Below are 22395 nucleotides of genomic sequence, written 5' to 3' on the forward strand. Positions count from 1 at the left end.
GCTGCTGAAGAATTTCCGAAGTTGGGCACCCGGAGCGCATGTACACCCACAGTGAATACCCATTGGGACAAGCAGTTGAAGAAGAATTCCTTGCTATTGTGGCACTGCATGTCTATAACAAGAAAAGATTTCAGCATGACTCCAGGATTTCCCACCAACTAGATGATCTATGGCTTCGTGCTTCAGATCATTGGTGAAGTCAGAGCTTTGTTCCCCTTCTTAATTACCTAATAGCTGTCTTTACTGGGTTATGTTTAAGTCAAATACTCTTAACTTCCATTTTGACTGCAAGAACTTTAAAATACCTTAATTTCTAAACTAAAAAGAAAATTGTAATAATTATAAAACAAATATGGAATTTCAAATATTCATTGTACATTTGAGATTTAATACAGCCTAATGTATTTGGATACAAATCCATTTTATTTTATCGTTTTTAAATAACATCAAATGCTGGATGTTATTAATAAAATAAAATGAGAATTTGCACGGAAATAATTACATGTCAAACAAATGGGCATATATAAAATATTTGATGAATGGTCTCTAAAAATTCATTTCTTAATAATTTAAAAACATTTGAGAGATAATTAAGTGAATTAGTGGGACTGCTTTTGCATTTTAAAGGGTGGGGAGGGCAAAGGGTACAAAATGCTATAGACTCTACTTATTCCGGCTCGGTTGGTATCCTTTAGTAAGGTTCACCTATGCCTATTTGGTCCAGACTGGAAGATGAGTGATGCGGGTATTACTTCTGTTTTAAGTTAACAAACACTCAGTTTTCAGTGTATTTCTTGAAAGTTTTTCTATCTGAGAGCTCTTTAAATTCAAATGAGGTTTAAGAAGAAAATCTATTTTTATTTTCCTCTCCACCTTCTTCCTTCCCATTTCTCTAACAAGTTGAATCCTATAAATCAGTGGTTTTCAAACTCACTTGATCACAGATGCCCCCCGTCTTTGTGTCTGTAATAGTTTATACCCCCCCTTCTGCCATACAAGCACACGTACCGATAAAAAGAATCAACATGTAACTCTCACTAAATATTAAAAACAGTAAGGCATTGATTCAAACAGGACCAACAATCCATTGTAATAAGAGCAAAAGCAAAACTGCGATTGTGGTCAGTGCTAACAATTAAATGTGCACACCGTGGCATAACAAACGTATTAACGTACAGCTAGCAATGGCTTTGTATAATGCTATTCAAGCTTAACAGAAATCGGTCAAAATGCACAGCGCCATCTAGAGTCAAATGCACAGAGACATCTGAAGACTTGATATGTCTGGAGGAATCTGCTTTGCTAGTTATTCATTGCTGTAGGTAAAATGTATGCAGTAATGTTTTCCCCCTAAAAAACATAGTAAGAGAACCGAAAAAGAACCACCACGGCTAAACAACAGAGTAAAAGAAGCAGCGAGAGGCAAAAAGGCATCCTTTAAAAAGTGGCAGTTAAATCCTAGTGAGGAGAATAGAAAGGAGCATAAATTCTGGCAACTGAAGTGTAAAAATATAATTAGGAAGGCGAAAAATGAATTTGAAGAACAGCTATCCAAAGACTCAAAAAGTAATAGCAATTTTTTTTTTTAAAGTACATCAGAAGCAGGAAGCCTGCTAAACAACCAGTGGGGCCACTGGACCATCGAGATGCTAAAGGATGATAAGGCCATTGCGGAAAAACTAAATGAATTCTTTGCATTGGTCTTCACGGCTGAGGATGAGAGGGAGATTCCCAAACCTGAGCCTTTCTTTTTAGGTGACAGATCTGAGGTGTCATTAGAGGAGGTTTTTAAACAAATTGATAAATTAAACAGCAATAAGTCACCAGGGCCAGATGGTATTCACCCAAGAGTTCTGAAGGAACTCAAATGTGAAATTGCAGAACTACTAACTGTGTGGTTTGTAACCTATCATTTAAATCAGCTTCTGTACCAAATGACTGGAGGATAGCTAATATGACACACTTTTTTTTTTTAATTAAAAAAAGGAATCTGGGGATGTGTGAGAGAGTATAGATCACTTAATGATTACCTCTTCTGTTCATTCCCTCTGGGGCACCTGGCATTGTCCATTGTCGGAAGACAGGATACTAGGCTAGATGGACCATTGGTCTGACCCAGTATGGACGTTCTTATGTTCTTCTACACTGCATGCCTCTTCCAGCAGTATGTAGCATATACACAGAGGTAGCCCTTCTAGCATGGGTTTAAATAGCGGCATACATCCACTAGGTATAACTTAGGCTAGTAAAGACATGCCTGAAGTATGTGGTTATGTACCAGACTACATGCTCTAAATGGCTCTTAACACACCCATGCAGTGAGTCCCTGTCTACACTGCTATTTTTAGCAGTGCAGTATCCCGCTGCCTCCCTCCCTCACTTCCCATTGCAGGGAAAGACTTCAGCAATGAGGAAAGGCTCCACTAACTCACTGTTGCTGGAGACTTTCGTTGCATCAGGGAAAACTTGATAGTGGGGAGCTGCTGAAGCCTTTCACTGACGTGTAGCTACACACCACAGTATGGACACAGCTTGCTTTTCACTGTGGTGTGTTGCTACACATACCCTACATGCTGACACCAGTGGTTTATACTGTATTCTATGGCTACGTCTACATCCAAGTTATATTTACTGAAGAACAAATATGACAGGGCAGTAAAACGTGTTCTCTGGGTTCTGAAAACACCTCTTTTAGCAACTGGAGAAAGGAAAACATACATGGTTTTACTAACATATATTTCCAAATTCTTCTACAAGTTGTACATCAAACAGTGGGAATGACCATTCCAAGAAGATGAAGGCAATGAGCTGAAACACCTATACCTAAAAATCTGCATAAGATTTACATTTTAGTTTCCTAAAATTAGATTAAAAATGTGTACTATTCTTGTTCGTCTACTAATAAAAACTAATATGCATAAGTAGAAAGAAGAGCCAATTATGGAAATGCACTTGAATCTCGGACAGCATAAAATGTGTTCACTAATTTCATTATTAGCTACAGACATTATAAAGTTTGTGAATATTTTATTAAACCATTTATCTAATTACAGTATGTTTTCTTAAATAAATAAATAAATAAGCTTTGCTTTATGTTTTACAGTAAATGCCACACACAAAAATATGGCAGAAGTGATGCATTGCATTTTTCAGCTATTGTTTACTATATTCATAATCTGGAAACATACCAGCCCACATCTGCATTAAGTACCCGGTCTTATTCACATGAATTCAATGGAAACACTTACGTGAGAAAGGATTATTTACATGAGTAATGGTTGCAGGATGGGTCTTGACATATTCATACAATTGAAAGAGCAACTGTATATTTGTATGAATTCACAAATTAATTCCTTCCTAAATTTAACAGTGCTGTTTATCATACAATAATAAACTTAATAGTAAAACTTAGATATTTCAAATCTGCTACTCATTTTTATAGTAGGTAATACTATCTAAAATAAAGAATCACCTGATATTGTTAGACCACTTATATTATTCTGCATGTCTAGACACTTCCTGTCACAATCTGTATTCATCACACAGCTTTAAAATGAAATACTGCATGCAAATATTCAAACAGATTTCCAAGGATGATTAATAATACCTTTAATATGATAGTCACTGTGTGACAGGTTTTTACATACTTCCGAGAATTCCCAGCCTCGTCCATTGAAATTTACTGAGCACCAAAATAAAATAGTTGAATTTTGATAAAGTTTCTTTCATATTTTGGTATTTGTTTTATTAATTTACCTTCTCAAAAAGCTGAGGTAGTAAAATGAAAGCCATAGTGTCTTGTTAAACTACAATGTGTAAAATGAATCTTCATAATACGACTCATATATTTTACCAATTACTTTTTGTATTGTACAGTTCCTATAAGCCTTCAGAGAAAAGACAAGAGAAAGAAATATTTTCCTTACTACAATAATGCTATCTTAGAGTCAATGAAATAAGAGGGTCATATGAAACATCACAAAAGGACGTCCCAGATTTTTAATCACTATGAAGAACATTTTTTTGCTTTATTACAAAAATTAACGAATTCATGTACAAGCACTTTCATATAAATCTTTTAAAACAAAATCAGCTTATCTACAATCTTTTTGCACAGATAAACATTTGGGGCTGCAATCCTCAAACAATTCAAGTTTTGATTTAAAACAGATGTTTGGTTTCAGTCCAAACAAATGCATATTGAACAACTAAACAGTGAAACAGCAGGAGGACTTGCTATCACAAATTATTTCAGTGTCTTCTGTATTTAAGTATGATGGATAAATACCCTGAGAGAACAGAAGGAGCTATTTCAGATACTACACCAACCACCTAACTCTAATCAGCATTCACAAATGTTTTGATCTAAATCTACCACTGTTAATTTATATCATAGGGGTCACCTTAACAGACTGTACAAGCTCAATTGACTCCATCTGCACTACTACATATTCCAAATAAAAAAAACCCAACTGTTTAGTCTCTAACTTTCCTATACTAATCACTGAAAAAGGAAGCAGGTTATACAATAAGGAGGTAGAGGGAGGTCTAATACAGAGCAATGATTTTCACTGAAAAAATTGCTACAGAATTGGGTGCACAAGTGAGCATTCTCAGCCAAATGAATAGAGCATGCCTCAACCTGGCAAATTATCTTCCAACTTCCATTCACAATAAAGTTGCATGTCCTGAACTATACAAACTCTATTATACAAGGGGAAAATATGTTTTGTCCATGTTAAAAAAATTCTGGTGACCTTTACTCTGAACAGCTTTAGCACCTCCATGCTTTGGAGCAGGGACCAGAAATTTGGCAGAGGGGGTGGCTTTTGTGTAAGGCATGTGCCTGTTGTTGTCCCTGTGAAAACCTGCCAAAATTTGGCCCAGTTATAAGCCTTTGAAAAAAATCACAGTTCGCATATTCTCAGCAGAGACTTCAATATTAGCTAAGGTTTCTGATGATTCTGTCCTGACTGAGCATGCTCGTACCTCTTGTAATTCCTAGTGCTGCATACTGTGCATACACCATCCCCAGAGACCAAACGAGTGTGTAACCACTGGTGAGCACGTGCTGATCCACACAGGATATAACTTGTTACAGCCCCAAGCTACAGAATCTTGTCTTGTTAGCTCAAATTGTAGCAGCTCATCAGTTTGGCTCTGGAGGTCCCTCGTTCAAACCTTAGTGTGTCAGCCAAGAGGACCGGCATCACACAGGCTTCAGCTCCTCTAAATCCCTAGTGCAGACCAGATTGCATACGTGCCATCCCAACAGAGCAACTGAACATGATCCCTCCGGCCTAGGCCTAGAGGAGAGAAAAGCTGGACTTTCCCTGTAACGGTTGCTCGAAACTGGGCTGGGACTGGGCACTGGAACTGAGAGCAGGGACCTGTCTCTCCTGTGCTTTCAGTGACCCTCTTGCTCATGCCCTAGGCAGTGTGGAGGAGGAGGAAGAAGCCAGCTGATTCGAACGTAAAGGGGGCAAAAGCCAGATTGGATGGGGGTGGGGAGAAGTAAATTGGGACAAGGAGTCTGGTGAGTAGAGTTCCCACCTTTCTAATTGCAGACAACTGAACACCCTTGCCCCAACCCCTTCCCTGAGGCCGTCGCCCCCCACTCACTCCATCCCTCCTCCCTCCATCGCTCACTCCTCCCCACCCTCGCTCACTCATGCATTTTCACTAGGCTCGGACAGGGGGTTGGGGTGAGGGAGGGGGTGATAGCTCCGGAGTGGGGCTGGGGATGATGGGTTTGGGGTGCAGAAGGGGATGAGGGCTCCGGCCGGTGGTGCAAGCTCTAGGGTGGGGCAAGAAATGAGGGGTTCAGGGTGTGGGAGGAGACTCTGGGCTGGGGCAGGGGTTTGGGGTGTGGGAGGGGGTGCGGGCTCTGGGAGGGAGTTTGAGTACTGGAGGGGGTTCCGAGCTGGGGCAGGAGGTTGGGGCGCAGGAGGGAGTTTGGGGTGCGAGCTCTTGGTGGTGGCAGCTCCCGGAAAGTGACTGGCATGTCCCGCTGGCTCCTAAGCGGAGGGGCAGCCAGGTGGCTCTGTGCACTGCCCCCGTCCGCAGGCGTCACCCCTGCAGCTCCCATTGGCTGTGGTTCCCGGCCAATGGAGGCTGTGGACCTGGCACTCAGGGTGGTGCCTGTACGCGGGGGCAGCACGCAGAACCCCCCTGGCCACCCTTCTGCCTAGGAGCCAGATGGACATGCCGCCGCTTTCAGGAGCCTCGTGGAGCCGGGCATGGAGTCTGCCTGCCCCGTTGAGGCCAACTAGACTTTTAGTGACCCAGTCAGCTGTGCTGACCAGAGCCACCAGGGTCCCTTTTCAACCAGGCATTCCAGTCAAAAACCAGACGCCTGGCAACCCTACTAATGGTGACCAAGGGCTGTGGGGAGCCTGGAGGGGAAGAGAAACTAGGGAATGGTGGGTTGAAGAGACTGGAACTGGGAGCTAAAAGGGGGAGGGGAGGCTGGAACTGTTTGGGCAAGGAGAATGGGACTAGGAATTAGTCTGGGGAGAGGGAAGAGAGATCTGACAAGGAGATGAGACGTGATGAGGGAAAGCAGGGAGTCCTGTGGAAACAATAGAATATGATTATGTAATTAAAGACTGTATCATGATACAGATGCACCAGGGGGCAAACCAAGGTTGCACAGGCAAGCTTATTCCTTAATTTTGGAATTTCCTAACTTCTGAGTGCTTGACTTTGCAACCTTAATAATGTTCTTTTAATGTAGTTTTTTGCAATATATATATTGTAGATTAAACACTATAAATAGTAATTTTAATCTGTTGTCTGTCCAGTTTGATGAACTCCATTTTCAAATGCTGTCAATCTGTCACCTTTCATAAGCAAATATATTTTAAAAATTTAACATAAAAAAACCCCATTCTAGTTATCCCTTCACATTTCCTAAATGACTTTTGCTGTACAAATCTAACCACAGAAAGCACAAGATCAGTTTGGGGTGTTACAGAGAAAACCGGTCACAGACAGGAAATTATGAAAGTACAAATCTGCCTATTAATATAATTTTTTAGCAATATATACATGATAAATACATTTTTGGCTTAAGTAATTTGAAGTGAACAATTTTCTAGTTTAAATAGTTCAGGAAACAAAGTTCAAAGTTGGGACTAATTTCTAAACTTCTGTGCACATTAGCAAACCCTTAGGAACAGAAATTAAATTTTGTAGTGTGTTACATATTTCACTTTGTGAAATATATTCAGCATGTCTGTTTATAATGCTGTCAACTTTTATGGATAAAATAGTTCTCGCTTACAAATCTGGCAGTAAACAACAACATACTAAAAAAAAAAATCCAGTACAGATTCTCTGTAAAGATATTCTTGGCCGTTCAGAAATATGAATTGAACACCCACAACACCTTAGTACCATTAAAAATTACTGGTCGGAACAAAACTCTCCATATATCCTTCAACACAATATAAAGTAATTTTCAAAGGACACTTCAAAGACAAGATAGTTATTCCAATGGAACTATGGCATAGAGCAGGGGTCGGCAACCTTTCAGAAGTGGTGTGCCAAGTCTTCATTTATTCACTCTAATTTAAGGTTTCGCGTGCCAGTAATACATTTTAACGTTTTTAGAAGGTCTCTTTCTAGAAGTCTATAATATATAACTAAGCTATTGTTGTATGTAAAGTAAATAAGGTTTCAAAATGTTTAGAAGCTTCATTTAAAATTAAATTAAAATGCAGAGCCCCCGAGACCGGTGGCCAGGACCCGGGCAGTGTGAGTGCCATTGATAATCAGCTTGCGTGCTGCCTTCGGCACACGTGCCATAGGTTGCCTACCGCTGGCGTAGAGCCTAAAACACAAAATTTCCACTCCACAGGGGGGCTATGAATAATCTCAGTGGCAGAGGTTAACTTATATGTATATCAAACATGTAAAAATATAATTAATGAACATGTCCCTCATTTACAGATATTTAACGTTGGGTAGCAGAGGGAAGTTATTTCCTAAGGGAAAACTCACACAACTTAAATATTATTCTAACAACTAGATCTAAGACTATATCACCAAAAATGTAAGTATCATATATATATAATAAATTAACAATCATTTAGGAAAACACTGTCTTGACATAGAAACAAGGTCATTATTTAAATGCATGAGAAAGTTTACAAAAACTTTTAAAGTCTTTTGCCTAAGTTTTATTTATTATATTTTAGGAAACGTTTTCCTTTTTTCAAAAGATTTCTTTGGGATCTAGAGACAAGCACCAATCGCTATTACAGAGATATTGAGTTACTGTCAGTTTTTAATGTACTGTATATATTTTCAGTTAGTCAATATTCAATTACTGTTGAAAGTACTATTGTCCTGTGAGCCATATGCATACTTCTGAAACCTGATCAGCGTTCATCTATAGCCTAATGGTACAGCTAACATCAAGCAGGGTTGGGGGAGAGAGTCTGCTCTTGTAAGATTCAAATTGTTTTCCCATCCCTGACTCTCAAGTCAGCCACTGTTTGGCGGCTCACCAACAGGTGACCTAGAGGGAAAGTCATGCAGTGTGAATGGGTGCAGATGTGCAGGCTGGAGCAGTTTTACATTTTGAGCTGCCATGAGGAACCTCCATAGTTTTGGAAGTTAAGATGAATGATTAAGATGAACATCTAAATCTGATGCCTAGACAAGCTGAACCAAACTCCAAGCCATTTCAAATTTATTCATCATTACCATGAACTCATTTCTCCTCCAAAAGTTTTGCTGTAATAGTCGTGTCCACTGCTTATTATCTACAAATGTAATGGTCACAAAGAAAGTGTGATGGACAAGTTCCTACTCATACAAACACAATGGGCTTGTCTACACTAAGGGGATTACCAGGACATAGCTGTAACCACCTTAGGGTAGATGCATCACATAGTGCTGGAATAAGTTTTTCCATTACTATAGGAATCCCACCTCCCTGAGCAGCAGTAGCTACAGCTATGTTTACACTAGAAAGGCTATCGCGGCACAATGTAGATGTGTAGTGTAGATGCATGTTGATGGAAAAAGTTTTTCTGTCAACATAGTTTATCCACCTCTCTCAGAGGTGGGAGCTAGATGGATGGAAAAATTCTTTCATTAACCTAGCTGCATCTACAGTGGGGGTTACATAATTAACTAAGGCACTCAGAGCACAATTTTTTCCTCAGCTCTGAGTGACAAAGGTTGATCTACTTTTTAAGTGTAGACCAGACCTAGGCCAGTGGAAGCTTTCTTCCATCGACTGAGCTAGGGGTTAGGTTGGCATAGTTAATGCTCTCAGAGGTGTGAATTTTTCACACCCCTGAGTGACATAGCTATGTCTATCTAAATGTTTAGAGTAGACTGGGCCAATACCTTTTGTATATATTATGGACAATGCCCTACAAGTACTTAGTGAATGGCAGCATTCTGGGTTTAAAGAGTGCCAGATCTGTGTAATGTTTTTAGTTAATGGGTGAAGAATATTGCATATACCTTTCCCTGGCCTTGCCTGCTCCATGGTTCTTTAATCCATTCACAGGTCTCCCTTTAACTGCACTGGTCAAAAACAGTGGTGGTGGTGGTGAAGTCTGAAGTTACCTGGTGTTTGTAATATACATCAAATTCCAAAAGGATATGCCTTCATTAGGAAACAGTTCAATATAAATATAGGCCACAAGGGTTTCAATATCACTCTACTGATGCCAGTTTGTATGGGACATTTATACTAAATAAACTTTTATTTGGAAGTATTACCTAGCATTGTTGTCCTAGTTTTTATTAAAAGTAAACCTTAAATAGCAGTCTATCTGAAGCCAAAAAATATTAATGAGCTAATCATTTCAACTTCACATATTCAAAAAGATAAGCATTCAGGAAATGTAAAAACCACCTCTTTAAAAACAATCTGAAATACTGTTTTAACGACAACCTGGATTAAACTGAGATTATGCCAGCACTGACAAAAGTGATGATGCATTTGCCATTTTTAGAGAAGTGCAATCAACACGGAATAAATAACCGCAGGATAATATAACACATATGTCATTGTTGAACTCTTCAAATGCAACTTTACTTAAGAAAAACATGTCAAATGATGACAATATAAATCTGTAAAATGAGCTCTCTTGAAAATCTCACCTATGCTACAGAAAACAAGCATCTGTTAGCTCAAGCTGTCTCAAACTTGAAAATGAAAATTGTATAATTATGTACATTCTTATATTAAAATCACATACTATTATGATAAAATATATTCCACCTATACAGTATATGAACACACAGACCTTCAATAGACCTGGCATCCAAACAAAATGTAAAAAGTATGCAAATACAACACTACCCAAAATGGAGAGTACTGAAGTCACAGCTAACTCTGCAAGCCATTATGCCAGGAAACACCAAAATAGCATGCTAAGATAAATTATTACACCTTACATTTCACTCTGATGGCAAACATATTTGTGCTCTGGTGAACTGCAAATGGAGCAATATCCCTCGATACTGAAAAGCCTGCTGTGCTACAGTCCTGAAACTAAATCTATCCAAGTCTATAGCTAGAAAAATCCAAGTCTATCTGAACAGTTGGGTTAGAGAAACAGTCTCTCAGGTTGCTGAGTCCCAGACAATCAGGGCTTTAAAGATTATCAGCCACAAATTAATGTATCACTTACTTGTTTTTCAGCTTGCCCATAATCAGGTCCTTGGGTTGGCAAAAAGTAGCAAATATGACCATTGTTTTTTGCTTTCTCTCGAAGAGCCATGGCAGTTCGTACAGTGGAATTTCTAGCATGAACAAACACCATCACCTTAAGATAAAAAGAAAGAGTTGTTGATAAATAACAAAATGCTTAATAAAATAATGAAACTCTCCAAGTGGTAATGGAGTTATTTCTGCTGAAATAACTGCATCTCTATTTTACTGAGTAATACAAAAAGATTAGAAATGCTTCACCCCATATACTTCTGCAAAACCATTTAAATTTATACTAACCCTTCTTTATTAGCCTGCAAAAATATCAAAACAATTTCAAACAGCAACCAAGTGCAATGTTTACCTATTTTAAGCAGCATACCTAAAAAACAGAGGAAGGGTTTCTCTGAAAGTTTAAGAGGGAGATGAGAGGGTTAGATGCCCAACTCCCATTGACTTCCAATGTAAATTGGGTGCTTAACAGTTCTTTATACATTTGGAAACCTCCTCCTCAACTCTAATATATGTAGTCAAAAAAAAAAAAAAAAGATTTTTCTAATTTCTCGAGCAAATCCTGATGTCTACTAAAGGCTGCTTTGCATTGCACAAAACAGCCTTATATGTAGCCTTAACTCGCTACCTGAGCATAGCTTTCGAGTAGTAGAGGAATCCCAAGTGACAAGAGAGGCTTCAAACACCCCTCAACACAGGAAGAGCTCTTGTGAGTAAATTGGGTAGCCAAAATACTGCCTATACTCCAGGGTCAACTGCTGCCAGAACAGTTCTTTGGGAGCTGTTGCTGCAGTGCCATCACAATTTAGAATATCTTTCAGACCCTAGATTGGTGAAATGCATTGTCTGCATATTTTGTATTAAATTAGTAAATAAACTGGTAAATTAATGGCAATTTCTTTACTATAATTTCAAGAGACAGATACACAAACATCTACATTCACGTAACAGCAAATTTGAAATTTTAAGCATGCTATCAGGAAATTCTAAATTAAGAGGAATATGGAAACATAATGGGTGTACACATTTCATCATCATGCACTAAGGAAAGTGACCTCAATAGGCAGGGAAGAACATATACAACATTATTACAAAAGAACTGAACTATCTTCTATAACTTTAAATATAGGCATGTAGGATTTTGTAGTACCATATGTATGTTGTGTGTTCATGTAATGAAAGATTACCTGTTGTAATGCATATTTAAATGGTGACAGATCAAGAAAACTGCCGTGCAATCCTAGATTTTGATTAAAATCTCAATTTCCCCCCCATGACTGTAGCTCTTTTGTATTTTCGCATTCATTTGTAAACTCGAAAACTGGATGGATTTATGAAAAATCTGAAAAAATGGTAATTTCCTAACTTTTGGTCAAAAAATTCAAATGAGAAAGGCACTCCTTTGATGGTGTCACAAGAAAAATATAGGAGCAGAAGTTCATAGATACAATGCTTCATCCAGGCATATTGAGAATTTAACTAGAAAATAATTTTCAATTACTTTGTAACAACATATAAAGCTTGGCATTTCATCAAGACCCCAACAGAACACTCAATAGCAAAGAAAGGCTGATATCTAAAATGAGATTATTCAAAGATGCTGATTTGAATTTTGGATCCAAATATTTGCTAATTAATGGCTGCAGATGGAACCAACTGTTTTGTGAAAGGTGACAATGAAAAAAAAGCAGTTTACTGAGCGCATTAAAAAATTATGAAATCACAAGTTAAGGTTCATGTTACTGGGTTTGCTGTTGCTGTATTTGGGGTGGAAATGGAGTGGTGAAAAATAAAAGTTTATATGCTTTGTTATAAAACAAGAGAAAAAGTTACTTAAAACCATCAATCAGGAACTCTCTCAATATCCAGATCTTGTAGAATCCATAAGAGTTGCTAATCCAAGAATTTTTTTTTGTTATGGCTACAGTAGGAATAAGATAATACAATACTGTACATTCTTAACCTTGAATATTAGATGAGTGGATAACATTGCTAAAAGGCTGAAGACATCAACATATATATCTTTACAAAAACAACTCAGGTAATATATACAAAAGATACATTAGGTAGAAGGGGGGCATTTTAAAATGAAGCAAAATTAGTGTGAGAATATATAATGCTACAAGACAGTTGAGTAACCTTACTTATCAGTATGCAAATTCAAAACTTGCAACAACAACTAGAAAGATGTATGTTTCATAGTTTCACAGAGTTTAAGGTCAGAAGTGACCATTCGTTCATCTAGTCTGACCTCCTGTATATCACAGACTATTAAACTCTATACTGAGTTTATACCTTTGAAATCCTCCCCCTCAACTGTTATATATTGAGGGACATAAATCCACACCGTGTAGAGGTCAAAGCATAGGGGTTTATTACACACAGTGCTGGCGGAGTGTCACCTGGCTTATTAGGCTCAGAGACACTGTCAATCAATTGATTACAATGAAATATATAGATTTTCCATGGGCGGGGGAAAGTGACGGGGTAGGCAGTTTCACACCCCAGGATAGGTTTTGCAGCAAGACAAGATAGCACATTAGCCAATGGTTAAAAGGTTACACAATGTCTCCGCCCATGGTCTCAAGTTAGCAAGTTAACATTTAATTAATACTTTGATAAAATGTTATTAGTATAAAATATATATGTTGAATTCTGATTTGGAGTCCATAGGAATGGAGCAACTCCTTTGATTGTCCAACAGGTACATTCCTAGGGGTTAAAGCAAAGAAACAGTGAAAGGATATGGTAATACAGATTGTCTCCTTTATGCCTTAATGCAGGGCATTGGTCCCTGGGAAGGGAGGTGGAAGGATGCCATATCATTATACTGACATGTGCCAATTTTCATAAACTCAAGGTTGGATCTGTGGGAAGACTGTTTTCCCTTCAGGAGAAACACAATAGGAACAGGGATCCTTTGTTCAATTTGAAACATTGGATGAAACATAATTATTCAGTTATTGCCTTAACATCTGGCATTTCTACTGACCAAGCATATCTTAGCAAAGGCAATGTTATTTTGTTTACCCCAGCTTTCTCTTAGCTGATCACTATTAGCTAGGCCTCTGGTCTCCAGACCAAACTCTGGACTTTGGGTCTGGAAAAGAGCTGGCATAATTCATATACCAGGTTGTTATATAACATGCACATGGATTTTAACCCTTCATATATTATCCCCATGAAGGTAGGGAATGAACAGGAGAATTAATAGTTTCACAGATTCCAAGGCCAGACGGGACCACCCTGACCATCCAGCTGAACCTCCTCATCCAGGGCGCGTACACACACAGGCTGCAGATGTTTGCCCAGAGCCTAGATCTAAGTATACGTTTTAATGATTTAATCTCATTTTACAGACTCCAAGTGATGGTGAGTCCACCATCCGTATGCTGTTCCAGTGTTTAGTTACCCTCACAGCTTCAAAACTACGTCTTATTTCAAGGCTGAATTTGTCTAAGTTCAACTTCCAGCCACGGGATCTAGTTATACCTTTGTCAGCAAGTTTGAAACCTCTCCACTGTCAGTTATTTTCTGCCTGTGTAAGGACCTATACATAGTGATCAAGTCAACTCTCAATCTTCTGTTCAATAAGCTGAATAAATTGAGCTCCTTAAGCTACCTCATGTTGTAAGGCTTGTTTTCCAGCTCCTGAATCAATTTTGTAGCCTTTCTCTGAACCCTAATATTTCCATGTCCTTCTTGAACTGTGGACACCAGACCTGGATTCAGTATTTTAGTAGTTCTCTTACCATTGCCGCATAAAGAGACAAGATCAAGTCCCTACTTCTTCTAGATAGTCCACTTTTTATATATTCAAGGATTGCATAAACCCTTTTTAACCATGGCATTGCAGAGAAAGCTCATGTGACATGATTATTTATGATGATCCCCAACTCCCTGCTTTTCAAGATGGTACCTAATAGTATGGGGAATACTCAATAATGTACCCATTTAATCTATATGGCAAACTCATGGGCTCCAAATGTACAAAATGAACAGATTTATGAAAATATTCAATTGATGTGATCCAAACATGTTGAAAAAAGTTATATGGGGAAGCGACTAACTCCTTTTCAGTCTCAAACAGATTGTTCTGCAAAAAATCCAAACACCTCCCTCAAATAGCTAAATAACTAAAAATCACATCTCTCCTCTCAAAATACTAGTGAGCTGATAGCTAGAGGATAACATCCAAAGCAAAAATATCTTCATACTACTCAACACAGTATACAATTCCTTCTTACAGTTTGAAGTTTATTTTGTGTTATACCCAGTAGGTCAAATACAGTACTAGAAAAACAGTATTTTGCCTATGTACTTTTAGACCATTCTCCCTTGAAGCTAATGATATTGCTTTCTTTTGCCCACTGTATTACCTCCTTTACTCGGAGGAAGAATGTTTCAATTGCCCTTGAAAATAAGGAGATTAAGTTTAACTTGATTCTTTGAGAACAACTTTCATCCTAATTCTTTAAGACCAAACCTCAAAACATTATTAATGTCTCTTGAAGGAGTATTATTATTAAAGATTTATTCAACGCTATATGTGTTGAAATACACAGTCCCTGTCTCAAAGAGTTTACAATTTAAGAATGGATAAGTGAAGTCAGACCATAGGATCGATAAGGGGATGGGATGGCATGCATAACATGGTGGTTATTTTGGTTGGTCATGCATGCTTCATGATGGCAATTATACATTTATTTTAATTAAGTATTTTAGTTAATTATTTTATGATTACATAATAATCCTTTATAGCATTATGGCTCTTGCAATTATACCCTTTCATTTAACTACAAACATTCTTGGATGTGGTAAATGCCATTGATGGCCACATACCAATTTTCTGTTGTTTACATGCCACATAATGGCATAATCTTGTTTAAATTTCTCCAAAATCGGAGACATGCAGAGTTGTAAGGGAGAGCAGATCATGACCCTAAATCTTCATTAATCATTTCAGTTTGACTTGTCAATTAATCATTTTGTGATTTATTTTCTAGAACAGCCTGGATAAACCTACGTTAGAACTTAAAATGATCTCGCAGCACATTAAACGGCGAGGGCCCTTGTCTGGTTTGTTGGAAAGGGTGTGTGCCCTTTTAAAGACTGGAGAGCCAGGGAGTGATTTTCTGATGCAGCTGCAGAGCAGGTCAGCATGGGGATGCTGACCCATCCCCACTTCCAGGTGACTGGAAGAGAGGGAGGACTAGGTAGGTCTATGCCAGGGCAGGAAAAGCCCTCTTTTACCTGGACTAGGCAGAGCAGCATCCATCCTCCTACCCATTGAAGTGGTGAAACAGCAGGTTTTGGCAGGCTCCACTGTGGGCATTGTGCTAGTTGCTCCTTTATCAGGGGGCTGGAAAGGAGTTTTTCCCTCACTACCAGATTGGCCAAGGGGAAGTTTCCCCCCCCACCTTCTCCACAGTGGAATTTTTGGGGGGGTTTAATTGAGGAGAAAAAGGGTTCTTATGACTGATAAGGCAGGGGCCAAAGGGCCCCCCCCCACACACACATTTGAGGGCAGGGGGTGGTGAGGTCCCAGCAGCGGGACCAGGATGGTTGATGGGGAAGACTCAATGAAGCCCCCCAGGTACATATTGAAATGATTATGAATTACCTTCACTGTACACTTTTATCTGCTGGGTATTCCCAGGCATTTAAGAATAAAGTTGTGACCTAATTAAACCATATCCAGTGTCTTCTGTCCTTCCAGCATAGCTGGACAACAACAATTTCCTTTTATGAAAGGATCTATTTCCTACAGCCCCTCACCACTCCCACCACAAACACTAAGATCTCATATCATAGGCTTGTGTGTTGACAGGCTTCACTTTAAGACACTGCAACGTTTTGAACATCTAAAAATGTACTTGATTTTCCTTATTTAAAAGAAGCAATATGAACTTTTGAATCTACACAATGAAACAACCCAATCTGATCTGACAAAAATACCTGCAAATAATCTCGGTAAGATAGCACTGAAAGCTGAGAAGTAGTGCAAGTGAAGTAGGTATAAGGCCTTAATTCAGGACAGGAACTGTAGCTTCAAGCCAAGTAATTTGGGGGGGAGGGGGGGGGGAGAGGAGCTTTAAAATTAAAAGAAAATATAACAGTATTTGACATTTTCATGTTGGTTGCTTAAAAAGTGTCACAGATGCTTTAGCTATATTTCTGTTTTATGATTTAACCACCAAATGGGTTTGTTCACTAGTTTTACATACAATTTATCTGTTTCAGACTCAATTTTAACGTTCATTCTTGCAGCAATTTTGGAATGGCCTATTTCGAGCTCGAAACCAAAAAAGGTTGTGTTTCACATGACACTTATATAGCATTAGAATTTATTTAGTTGACAAGTATTAAAATAAATATTTCTGCATACTTTGGCATGATATTGATAACACGTGGTTTGTTCTTCCCATCTTTAGTAAACTCATAATCCAATAACCAGCGAACTGTTTTGTGACTTTGTTTTCCCCTCCTCCCTAAAATTGCTACAAGGTTTGTGACACGAAGGCAGGTTTAGAACAAAAATGATTTTGTTGAGGAAAAGGAGAAAGAGAAAGCTCAAGAAAGAAATCTTTAAAGTTTGAAAGGGACATCACCTGGATAAGAATATCAAAAACAAGCCCAAGTCTGTAAGCAAGTATATATTTAAATCCAATAGACCCCATAATTAACCAGGACCTGCCATTTGTGCTAGTTTTAATAAAATAAGAAGAGAGAGGGATCTTAGGAAGCAAAAACAAACTACACAAAACACACTTTCCCAAATATGATTTGGGTATAATACTATGGTAACCTTCACACATCAAAGCAGCAGCAGGAAATCAAGTTGGATGTAGCCATAAGCCAAACAAATAAGTGAGAGATGACGCAGAACTAGGGGACCTGGTACACCATGCCCTTTGTTGTTTACAAGTTCTTTTGGTATTTAATTATTTAAAAATAGGACACAAACACACATTATTATATCTATATCTATCAAAGTCTTTATATATACATATATAGGTAAGACTTTGATAGATATAGATATAATAATGTGTGTTTGTGTCCTATTTTTTTATATATATAAAATATATATATATATATATATATATATATATATATATATATATATATATATATATATATATATATATATATATATAAAAAATAGGTAAGACTTTGAAGACTGGTATGATCTTTCCTGTAGCACATCTGTTTAAACTAAGGAAAATACTTTGACAAATTATACTCTCTAGCCTCAAGTGAAAGTACAGTTATTGAGTAGGTCAGAGTAGATTGCCCAGTTACTAGCAGGCTTAGTTTTGTGAGCAAATCTAAGCATAAAAATTAACCTGAAGCCGAAACGAGTTAAAATAGGAATGAAAGACACATGACCTCAGTATGTGTTTTAGCTTCATCTACTCTAATTGTACTAAAGTGAAAGTCCCATCCACCCTCAAACTTAAGCGGTGGGTGTAGTGTAAGACTATAGATGGTAAAGTAAGAGTAGACAAAAACTGATCATACAGTTGAAAACTGATTGAAAATTGTAAATTAGCAAGTGTCAAATTACCACTCCTCAGCACCCCCAACATGTGCAAGAGCATTTGTAATAAAACATGGCAGCTGACAGCAATCAAATAATAATAATAATAATAAAAAAACACTGCACCATGACCTAAGGTGCAAACAGTTGTCTATTACTGCAATTTCTGCCTAACGTATGAGAGGAAGCTGGAAAAAAACTCAGCAGTATATGCCACAAGGAGAAAATTCTCTTATATCCACAACATTACAATTGGCTTACCCCTTTGTGTGAAAACTGGGACCATCAGTCCAAAACACTGAACGTATCTTGACCTGGTTTACCCCGGGTAGCTTTGAGACTAGGGGATGAAGAGCAGAGAGCCTCTTGCCTAAACATGGACCCCACCTCAATTACATTGATAAAGGCAAGAGGGTAGAGGAAAACAGGCTGTTAAGTGAGGATTCCTATTTACTGTTATTTATATAGAACCATAAATGCAGATGGCACTTAACAGGCACTTAAATATACACACCTCAATTCACAGAGTACATGCAAAGTAAACCCATCATTTTTGTTATGGACACTAGAACCATTTACTGTTATACAGTTTGTTGGATACCAAGGTAAGAGGAACTTTAAAAATCAAATAAATAAATCTAATAGAGTATATGAAATTAGAAGTGACAGATTAAAAAAGTTCTGACTCAAAGACCTTTTAAACCAAGGAGCTGATTCCCCACTGCATGATTCCAATTTTAAACCAGCATGACTCCATTGACTTCAAAAGAATTATAATCAAATCTAGACTCTAATCCTCTCCCAGTGATTACTACCTTAATTTCCTGTGCACTAATACAAAAGCCAATCCTGGATTACCATCAGGTTTAAAGTCTTCTAATTCCTACCAATGACATTCAGTCTCCAGCACTTCCGGCATCAGGGCACCGGAAGTGCTGGAAGTGCCTCTACAATAAGTGACAGGTTTACTAGTGCACCCCCTAGTATGTAGCTCATAGTTAGCCTTGCTCCTGCCATTTAGTCTAGCAGGTGGCTGGAAATGGAGAAAGGAGGTCCCCACATCCCCTCCCAGTTGCTTACTTGCAGGCAATCGCTGTGCCTAGTGGAGCCCTCCAGAGGAGTGAAGATGGGTGACTGGCTATGAAGCACCTCTTCAAAAGACCCTGACATTTACTCAGTTTCACTGAACTTTCATGGACATGAGCTGATATTAAACAATAATTGGCAAGTCCCCTCTGGCCCAGATGTCATTATTCCCATGAAGTGAGGGGGAAGAATTACCCCTGTCTGCCAAACTCTTTTCCTGGCACCATTCTGCCATGCACAGCATACATTGCCCCAATGCAAGGAAGGAAGCTCCACTTCTCTTAACAAGCACTTTAAACAATTTCTTTATGGTTTTCAATTTTATAACAATAATCCTGCTGCTTTATCAGAATATCCTTTTGGATATTAACTACAGTCATTGTGCAATCCATATATCATTGGGCATCAATTCCCTGCCCAACACATCAGACTATATAACTTTATTTCACCAATTAGACTCTTTTGCAAGGACCTTTGGCAGCCCTATCAAAGTTTATGTCTTACTAGGAAATTTCAATTTAACTTCTTTAGTGGTCTTATTTCCTGTACTGCTCTAGTTATTTCTGACTCTCTTTATGGACAATACAGTACTTTAATACCTATGCTACATGGGCTCATGTGTATGTTATCCAGAATCTCAGATGAGTTATTATGGAAATGCAAAATTCGGCAAAACAATCCCATTTAAAAAAAAAAAAACTTAAATATTGTGACATTGGCTTTTGTTATTCACTTTTCCGTGATATTAATTCCTCTTCCACATCTCATACAAATTCTAACCAGCCTGCGATCCAAAATGACTCTGAACATTTCTTGCACGTTTTCATTTTAACTCAAATGATAAATAGTTTAACAGTATGTAAATTGGAAGGAAAATACTGACTACTAACAAGGAAATATTACAAAGTTACACCCCATGCTCATATTGGGAAGATGCAAAAGCCAGGATCCATGTATTCCTCACTCTTATAGTAGCTTACAATATTCTCATGGCCTTGAATCATTTTTTTTTTTAACTTTTTGCATATACCAGTTCAGATTATTAAAGTTGCAAATATTTTTATCTTTACACTAAAAGACATACATATATATAGCTATGGTTAGTAAAATTAATCTAATTTACGCTTTTGGAGTTTAACCCTTATTACAAGTGAGATTGATAATACTGTATATGTTTAAGGGTACCCGACATTTCGATTATTTGATCCTGTTTTCAGTCGCTTATAACCTCACCAAACTTTAACCACTTGGGCTGAAATTTTCCATGCTGGGTGTCTGCCACAGGCTTAATTTTTTTCAGAACTTCAGCCAAAACTGTTTAGTCATTTCCAAAAACAAAGCTAGGGAAAAATATGTTGCTTTGCCTATATTAAAAAACATTTCTGGTGGCATTTTCTCTGTGAAGTTCTAGTGCTACCATTCTTTGGAGCAGGGAACTGAAATTTGGCAGGGTGTGGGCTTTGCATCAGCGATGTGCCCTTTGCCATTGCCATGAAAATCCATCCAGATTTGGCCAAGTAATAAAACTGGAAAAATTGTGGTACACATTCTCAGTAGAGACTTGCTAGAGCAGTGGTTTTCTACTTTCTTCATTTGTGCATCTCTAACCAATTTCGAATGGAGGTGCAGACCCCTCTGGAAATCTTAGACATAGTCTGCGGATCCCCAGGGGTCCACAGACCACAGATTGAAAACCACTGTGCTAGAGCTTCACAGCTAAAACACCAGAAGATTCAATCTGTACTGGGCATGATCCAGTCTGGAGCTTAGTAGGATCTTCCCTGCCACTGCAGCTCTAGGATGCTATGACTGCAGCGATCCTGTCTCTCCTGGACTCTTGGATTATACCCCATTCACTGGGCCTAGGCAGCATGGAAGAAGAGGCTGCTTGATTTGAATACAGAGGGGAGAAAAGCTGGACTGGGGTGAGGTGGAGGGGAAGAGGCGTGGAGTAAGATTGGGAAAAGGAATTTGTGGGGGGAGACTGGAACTTGAGGCTGATAGGGTGGGGAAAGGGAAACTCTGATTGGGAGCTGGAGTGCATGACCGAGACTGTCTGATGAAGAAGAGTGACAGCCAAGGGATGACAAGAAGGTGGTAGGAGGGAAGGGGAGACATCTGATGAGAAGCCAAGTTGGCTGGACAAAGAAACTGGGACAAGAAGTGGAAGACATACCTCCTGAGATGGAACAAAGAGCTGGGAGGGGGGGAGAATAAGGAGTCTGGAGACAAGAAACCAGATATACGCAGGACTGGGACTACGAGTGGAAGTGGGGATAGGCTAGGATGGAGGGACTAGAGGGGAGATAGTAGGATTTATGGGGCAAGGAGACTGGGATGAGGAGCCAAGGTTGGAAGAGAGGGAGGATTGGGACAGAAACAGGCTTGAGGGGATGGGGCAGTAGGGGTCAAGGTTGGGGTCTGACAGCTAGAGCCCACTCCTCTCCAGAGCCTGGAATGGAAGACCTGATGAATCAGGGTTATGAAGTTAAGCGTTTTCTGTAGGACTTCTGCCTCATTTGTTGAGGAACAAGGCAGGGGATTGCAGAGAGAGAAAGTTAAGACAGTTAAATGTGGTCCTGGAGAACTGGATTCCCACCTGATGCTGGGCAAGTAAATTAAACCAAACTTTTCACAAGTAGTCACTAATTGTGAATTCCTCACTTGACTTGAGACTCTGGTGTCTGATTTGCAGAAGTGCTGAGTATTCAAAGCTGCAACTGAAGTCAATGGGAGCTGTACTTTGAGCGGCTATATAATGTTAGGAATTCTCCAACTAGGGTATCCAAAATTAGTGGAAACTTTTGACCCTAATGAATCTGTGTTTCAGGTTCCCATCTATAAAATGCTGCCAGTAATGCTCCATCATTTCACAGGATGTTGTGAAAATAAATTAATGTATATTTGTGAAGCACTGAGGTACTCTCGTGATGAGCATCGTAGAAAAGCCCATGAGGAAATTAGTAATTCTGTCTTCAGATCAAGGTTTGAATAGTGTGGAGTAAATAATGTATGGGGCCAAACATTGAACAAGGCAAAAACAAAAGATTTAATAGCTGCTCATTATGTGAGCACT

At 38.7% G+C, this 22395-nt stretch overlaps 1 protein-coding gene across 1 annotated transcript in view; it reads right to left on the reverse strand.

Annotated features, from left to right (window-relative positions):
* Positions 1 to 22395, reverse strand: part of ASCC3 (activating signal cointegrator 1 complex subunit 3) — a 525526-nt gene that overhangs the window by 209038 nt on the left and 294093 nt on the right. Inside the window, exon 14 of the mRNA XM_065400559.1 lies at positions 10662 to 10796. Coding sequence (XP_065256631.1) covers positions 10662 to 10796 — 135 coding nt within the window. The remainder of the gene's footprint in view (positions 1 to 10661; positions 10797 to 22395) is intronic.

Source organism: Emys orbicularis, chromosome 3 (assembly GCF_028017835.1).
Source record: "Emys orbicularis isolate rEmyOrb1 chromosome 3, rEmyOrb1.hap1, whole genome shotgun sequence".
Taxonomy (NCBI): domain Eukaryota; kingdom Metazoa; phylum Chordata; order Testudines; family Emydidae; genus Emys; species Emys orbicularis.